The sequence below is a fragment of the Podospora anserina genome, chromosome 2 (genome assembly GCF_000226545.1).
Source record: "Podospora anserina S mat+ genomic DNA chromosome 2, supercontig 2".
In the NCBI taxonomy this organism is placed as follows: Eukaryota; Fungi; Ascomycota; class Sordariomycetes; order Sordariales; family Podosporaceae; genus Podospora; species Podospora anserina.
In genome coordinates this window covers 916032-922574 of record NW_001914858.1, presented here as the reverse complement: position 1 = coordinate 922574, position 6543 = coordinate 916032, and the positions used below count along the sequence as shown (strand labels likewise).

At 52.9% G+C, this 6543-nt stretch overlaps 3 protein-coding genes across 3 annotated transcripts; 2 read left to right on the top strand and 1 right to left on the bottom strand.

Moving 5' to 3' along the window:
* Positions 1–54: 54 nt before the first annotated feature.
* PODANS_2_2370 (uncharacterized protein) lies at positions 55–1689 on the bottom strand (the record flags this gene model as incomplete). The annotated part of the gene is made up of 3 exons (XM_001910948.1): positions 55–728; positions 791–1454; positions 1600–1689. 3 exons carry the CDS (start codon positions 1687–1689, stop codon positions 55–57), a joined length of 1428 nt encoding a protein of 475 aa, XP_001910983.1.
* Positions 1690–2227: 538 nt separating this feature from the next.
* PODANS_2_2360 (uncharacterized protein) lies at positions 2228–2942 on the top strand (the record flags this gene model as incomplete). Its single annotated transcript, XM_001910947.1, has 5 exons — positions 2228–2269; positions 2406–2423; positions 2557–2657; positions 2721–2802; positions 2862–2942. The coding sequence occupies 5 exons, from the start codon at positions 2228–2230 to the stop codon at positions 2940–2942; spliced, it is 324 nt and encodes a 107-aa protein (XP_001910982.1).
* A 718-nt stretch (positions 2943–3660) lies between these two features.
* On the top strand, positions 3661–6491 carry PODANS_2_2350 (uncharacterized protein; the record flags this gene model as incomplete). Its single annotated transcript, XM_001910946.1, has 3 exons — positions 3661–4764; positions 4820–5496; positions 5552–6491. 3 exons carry the CDS (start codon positions 3661–3663, stop codon positions 6489–6491), a joined length of 2721 nt encoding a protein of 906 aa, XP_001910981.1.
* Between the last annotated feature and the right edge of the window lie 52 nt (positions 6492–6543).

Genomic DNA, 6543 nt, shown 5'->3' with positions numbered 1-6543 from the left:
AAAAAAAAAAAAACAACCCCGCAGAGCGGGAAAAAAAAACCCCCACCCCAAACATTAAGCCGGATCCTCGTCTTCCATCTCGGTCTTCTTCCGTGTCTCCTCAATGAGCTGCTCCTCCTCGGCAGCCTCATCTCCCCATCCCCAAGCATCCGCTACGTCCTCGTCACCGTCATCCGCCGGTTTGGCAGCTGCCTTCTTCTCCACCTCTTTTGGCTCTTCTTTTGGTGGCTCATCATCCCCAATACCCCAAGCATTACCCCATCCTTCTCCATCGTCATCAACAGCTGCGGCCCCATTGGCCGCTATTTGTTGACCTTCTGACTTTGACACCATCTGCTTCTCGATCTTTTCTACCCGGGTCGGTTCACCAAAGCCTTTCGACAGCTTTGCGCGGACCGCATCCAATGCGGCTTCCCTGCACTTGGAGAGCCATACCCTCGGGGCACTTTCCGTCCACTCTTGTAAATCTCCCAGATTTGTGAATCCCAGTTTCCGTAGTGTCGCACAGAAGCTTTTGGCGAGAGCGATGACTTGTTGAAACCTCGCCATGTCGTTCAAAGACGATGGGACGGCCGAATCAAGCCATACACTGGTTACTCGGTGTATTACCCCTGGAAGAAGGGTGGGGGAAATGGTCTCGACCAAGTCACCGGGTAATCTTTCAACAAGGAACCTAAAAACCTTTTCGAGATCGGTGAATAAAGACTCGACAGATTTATCTGTCGTACCTTTTACTTCCAGAGTGTTCTGCTTGATGTTAGACAAGATCTATCTCCTGGAAATGGATCACTTACATCTTGTATTTGAATGCCCGGCAAGGTCTCTCTCTCCATATCCATTCTGGGAACGAGGACAGCCGCATTAAGGCTGGCCCAGAGCTGAGCCGTACGCCTGTCAAGCTCCTTGTAGGCTTGCAGACCTATCACCGCATCCGAGAGACTCATAGGTTCATCATCCCGGCCGCTGCTCATAGAGACCGTATGCTTCTCAACATCAACATTGATAAGCGTGTTCCACACATGGTCGAAAACCTCATGAACATCGGATTTGAGTTCAAAAGCTCTGATATCCAGCAATTTGATTGCCCGACAGGATTTGTTGACTGGTATGGCATCAAGTTCCTTCCATGATCGTTCGAGTAGGTGTAGCGCATCCAATATCCTCCGCTCATCTCTTGCTTTCTCAACTTCATCGAGTGTGCGGTTGACTGTCCTGATTCCTTTGAGAGCTTCCTGCACTTGGGCGTTGTAGTTGAGCTCCCGAACCAGAAACTCGGCCTTTGCCTCGGCATCGTGGGTATCCTTCCCTGAGACTGCCGGTGCTTCAGAAGTTTTGATGATTTCGTTTGCTAGCGCTTTTGACCGGATCATGTCGTCCTGGACAGATTGCGCATTGGTTTGCCATGCTCGTACATCGTCGGCGGTATCCTCGTTGATCGCATGAATTTCTGCCTGCTCGGGCACAAAGATATCGTTCTTAGCATCCCTATATTGTGCTCAGTTGGGTGGGAGAACCTCATACTTGGAGCTTAGCTCTGGCATCTGCGAGGGCCTTGATAGCTTCGGCCAGCGCATCGGGCTTGAGAGGCAGTGACGATACATTTTCTTCTGGAAAAGAGCCGCGTAAAGAAAATTCGACGAGTGCTTGTGCCAGTTGAGTCGCTGAAGGCTCTGGAGTATCGGTAGCCATGGTATGGAGGGGTTATTGCATCTGCTCTCGCTATTGCGCTGCAGTGGACGAAGATGCGCAGTACTGATGGTGACGTCGCCAGACAGTGGATGCCGCCTATCCCCGGGCTCCGCCTGATATGGAAATTTGGACTCGTTCTACAGAGTCCGAGCGGCTGAAAGATGTACAGTATTATATCGGGGAATTCGTCAAGAGATTTGGCGTGGAGTCATCTGTACTTCGTAGTTGCTATGTTGTAAACCCCACGTTGGGAGCGGCCTTTGGGACCAAGTTGTCATTGAAGCTCATCACCAATTGGAAGCTGACGTTCACAAGCTCCGAAGGCCCCTGTGTATTGCCAAGCCTCTGCGGGAAGTGCAGCCACAGATGGTGGGACACCAGCCGCTCAGCTGACTGCCAGTTGGTCCCCGCCAAGCTCTTGAGCTCCACTCGAACTTTTGCCCTGAAAACTTCAACCACACAAAACTCCAAAACTTCTCCGATTTCCCTTTCCTCTCCGCTCAACGTCACGACGACATTCACGCCATCAACCAGCACAATGGCCGCTACCAAGGAGACTCCCCGCTCTGGCATTGCCACCGTAAGTCTACGCGCTCATCAGTTTCGCATTCGCAGGACAATTCGAGACTCGTGGTTGTCGCAGTTCGCAATCTCAAATTTTCCCGCGATGTCGAAAATAGTGTCAAAAATCAACATGCTAACGTTTTGCTTCACAGGGTCTCAACAAGGGCCACGTAAGATAAAGCCTCTTCTGTCTCACCTCGTGGAGGATCTCCGCGCTGCTTCCTCCTGGAACATGGAGATGTCGAAGCATAACAGCGGATGATGGACACCTGGCTAATCGATACCGTTTTTCACTGAACACAGAAGACCACCGCCCGCGTCGCCAAGCCCCGCGTTAGCCGCACCAAGGGTCACCTTAGCAAGCGCACTGCCTTCGTCCGTGACCTTGTCAAGGAGGTTGCTGGGTATGTTCTTTTTCTCGTATGGTTCTGGTGGACTTGAAGGGTGGTCGCTAACTGCAAACACAGTCTCGCTCCCTATGAGCGCCGCATCATTGAATTGCTCCGCAACTCCAAGGACAAGCGTGCCCGTAAGCTCGCCAAGAAGAAGGTAGGAACCCTGATAGTCTATTTACAAGCTGTTCTCGGTTGCTGACATTCTCTTCCCAGCTCGGTACTTTCGGCCGTGCCAAGGCGAAGGTCGAGGACATGAACCGTGTCATCGCTGAGTCTCGCCGCGCTGGTCACTAAGCGTAGCGTCGTCTTGATGACGATGAAAAGGGTGGAAATGTGGAGGGATATCACGATGGATTCTCGGAGTATACCCTGCTGCTGAGAGGATATAAAACCCCAGTAGTCCCTCCGGACGGGCTTTAGATATTGAGACCAGAATCGACCTCACACTTACCCTTGGTGGAACCAAAAATTGATATCTTCTGCTATGTGACATGATATGACTGATTCAAGAGCCATTGTTTGCCCGCTGAAAATGTGATTTAAGGATTGAGATAGTGCCGGTCATTCCGCGGACAGAACATGTAGTGGTACCGGTGAAGTCCGTCTCGTAATACTATTATAGGCTGATTGCTAACTCTGGAACAAAGCCGGTGATTCATGCTCATTGCACCGGACATTTGTGTCATTTTGTGATCTTGAATTGAAGGGAACATGAGCATGTGTACGAAGTGAGGCACACCAGCCACATCCAGAACGCCACAATTTGATCTCCGTGCTTTTTTGTCAGCGAAAGTGGCTGGAGTCCAGTTGTTCCATCCAGAAGGGTCCTTGAACTCCACATGACAGCACCCACATCCATGTGCAGCGGCGCGCGTTGGAGACTGTTCGAGACTCGAAGTTGGAGGCCAAGGACGGGCACTCGACGACAATCGATGCGCACGACAGCGCGCCGCCAGCCGGAATCAAAGGTGAAGAAAGGGTGATATAGACTCTTTGGGGACCGGCCAATGCGATGACATATCGAGACACGATGCCGCCAGGGCAGGCATACGGTGGTGGACATCAACCGCAGCATCCTCAATTCCACCCTCAGCAACACGCATATGGGCAACACCAGGCGCAACAGCATCAGCAACGACCTCAGTTACCGCAACCACAGGGACAACCACATCCGCGTCTGCCACCCGTGTCGCAGACTACCTATCCCCCATATGCAAATGGATACCAAAATGGGAACCAGCAGCAGTACCAACACAATCAATATGTCCATCCCGCATACCCTCAGCAGCAGCACCCACAATCGCAACCACAGCTGCAACCGCAGCAACTTCTGCTCCCGCACCCGCAACCACCGGCACAACAACACCACCAGCACCAACCACAACCGCCGGTGCAGCCGACTGCCCAATACTATCCGGCTTCGAGTGCGCCACAGCCGCAGCCCTATGTAAACTACAGTAATGGGACCTATACTCAACCTTCACCATCACAACCACCGCAACCACCGATACCCACCCCCTCGGCCGCTCCCGTACAATTTGTCAACCCGTCCTACCTTCAGCAATCACCTGCCACACCGAGACCTACGAGTCATGTACCACCGGCATTGCAGCCTCCCGTGAGAACGATGAGTCCTCAAATATCACAGCTTCCTCCGATTGCGAGACCCCCGCAGCGAACACCGTTTGCCGAAGATAGCCCAAAGCTCAATGAGCGACCACCACCTTCTCGAGCGGCGCCTTCACTGAAAATACCAAAAGACCAAAGTCGACCTAGTGTTGGAGCAGGAGTTGCAAAGTCGCCAGCCACGCCCAGTTCCTCGGCACATACCGAAACGCTCCCCCTTTTAATATCTGTAGCCGAGGACTGTTTCGAGAAGGCAAACACGGCGTCTCAAAGAGTCGCCAAATCCATGTCTGAGGCGGAAGTAGCGGACCACCACAAATTAGTGGCGACTGGCTTGGGGTGTCTGGATGTTGCTCTCAAGTCGAACAAGTTGTGGCCTCGACTGGAAGCGAGGCTGTGTTTGCGATATGCCAGCGTATTGATTGATGAAACGACCAACATCATGGAGGCAGAAACGACCCTGACGAGAGGGATAGCTGTTTGCGACAAGGTAAGTTTATGTTGCCTACCGTTGCATGGAACCAGACGCTGACAGGTACTACCAGAACCGATTTCTTGATCTCAAATACTGCTCTCAGTTTCTCCTCATGAAGACGCTCTTTCAACGAAATCCCAAAGCTGCTTTCAAGCTCATTGAGGGGCACATTTCGGATTGCGGGACTTACAAACATGTTCACTGGATCTATGCTTTCCGGTTCCTCAAGGCGTCGTTCCATCTCCAGGCCGGATCTCCAGCCGAACACGGCGCGATTGACAATCTACGAAAAATTGCCGGGGTTGCCAACCAGCGCAAAGATTTTTCGATTTTTGCCATGGCCATGCTGTTAGAAGGGTTCGCCCACATGACCACCATGAAGGATGACTGGGCCAACCGGGTGCAGTTGTGTGTTGCCCAGGTGTCCAAGATACAGTTGGAGTCGTCTATTCAGATACCACAGATCGATATACTGTTGCGACTGCTTGATTTGGCCTGCAGTCTTCACCAGAAATCACATCAGGTTGCGGCACAAAAGTTGACTGTTCTTCAAAGACAGCTGGAAGAGCTCAAGAACTCGCCGGACTGGCCGCTTCAGAATGGGGAGGTGTTGTTGTCTATCAACCGGATGTCGAATACGGCGCCGACGGTTAGTAACGATACGAGGGCGGTGGTGCGGCAGGGAGAGGGGAATGCAGACTATCTGGTCTTGTCGACATTGGGGAAGCAGGAGGCTTGGGCTATAGCGTAAGATTTCCTGCCATTCTTGCAGTCGCTCCAACTAGACTGACAACCATCACAGCTGGGTCTTCAACGGCATCGTCGCCCACTACAGAGCCACCACCCCCGGCCGGAGCGCAACCTTGTGGAACGAAGGCCTCCGCGTCCTTGACGACACCAAAGTCTCCACCGCTCCTCAGCCCCTTCCAGAAGCCCTCAGGCAACACGACTGGGCCAGAGAACTAACCTGCTACACCCACATTCTCATTGGGCTTCAGGCAGCCACAGTCACCGACTGGGCCAGAGTAAAGCAGAGCCTTGATGCCATCCACGAGCAACCCCACACGTCCCCCTTGCCGGGCAGTTCGGTCGATATCTTAACCCTCTACCTCGAAGGCTGCCAGCAGCAGGGCATGGCCAACATGGACGAAGCGCTCGCCATCTGGAAGAACCCCCGTTTTGAGCTTGATCCCACGGGGGCGTACAAGAATGGCTCCCGGCTCGAGACAGAATTGTGTATCCTTGCCGCGCTGAACAGGGTGTACATTATGCAAGAACCCAACCACCGCGACAGCGCCGAGACGGCCGAGTTGATTGACCTCCTCCGCCCCATCTGCGAGGACGATCCCGATCTTGAAATCAGAACGGCCTGGAATCTGGTGTTGGCGTCGAGCACATTTGAACCGGAGCTGTCGCTCAATCAAGCGAAACGGCACATCCAGGGGGGGCTTTCGGGAGCGCAGCAGCTGAACAATACGCAGTATTTGAGCATGGCATTGAATATTATGAGGTGTAAGCTGTTTGAGAATGTGGTGGGGGAGCAAGCGCTGAAAAGTGCCAAGGCGGGGGCGACGCAAGCGAGGAAGAGCGGGAATTTGTTGTGGATGATTGTGGCGGAGGGGATGCTGGGGGCAAATTTTGAAATTGAGGGGGGGGTGGGGGAAGCCGTAATGGCCAACCCCCCAACAAGAAAACAAAAAAAACCCCCCATATGTTCTTGTCCCTCCCATCAATGGTCTTGACAGCCCCCCTGTCGGAGTCAAAAAATGAAAAATTTGGCTCCGGCAAGAAAAG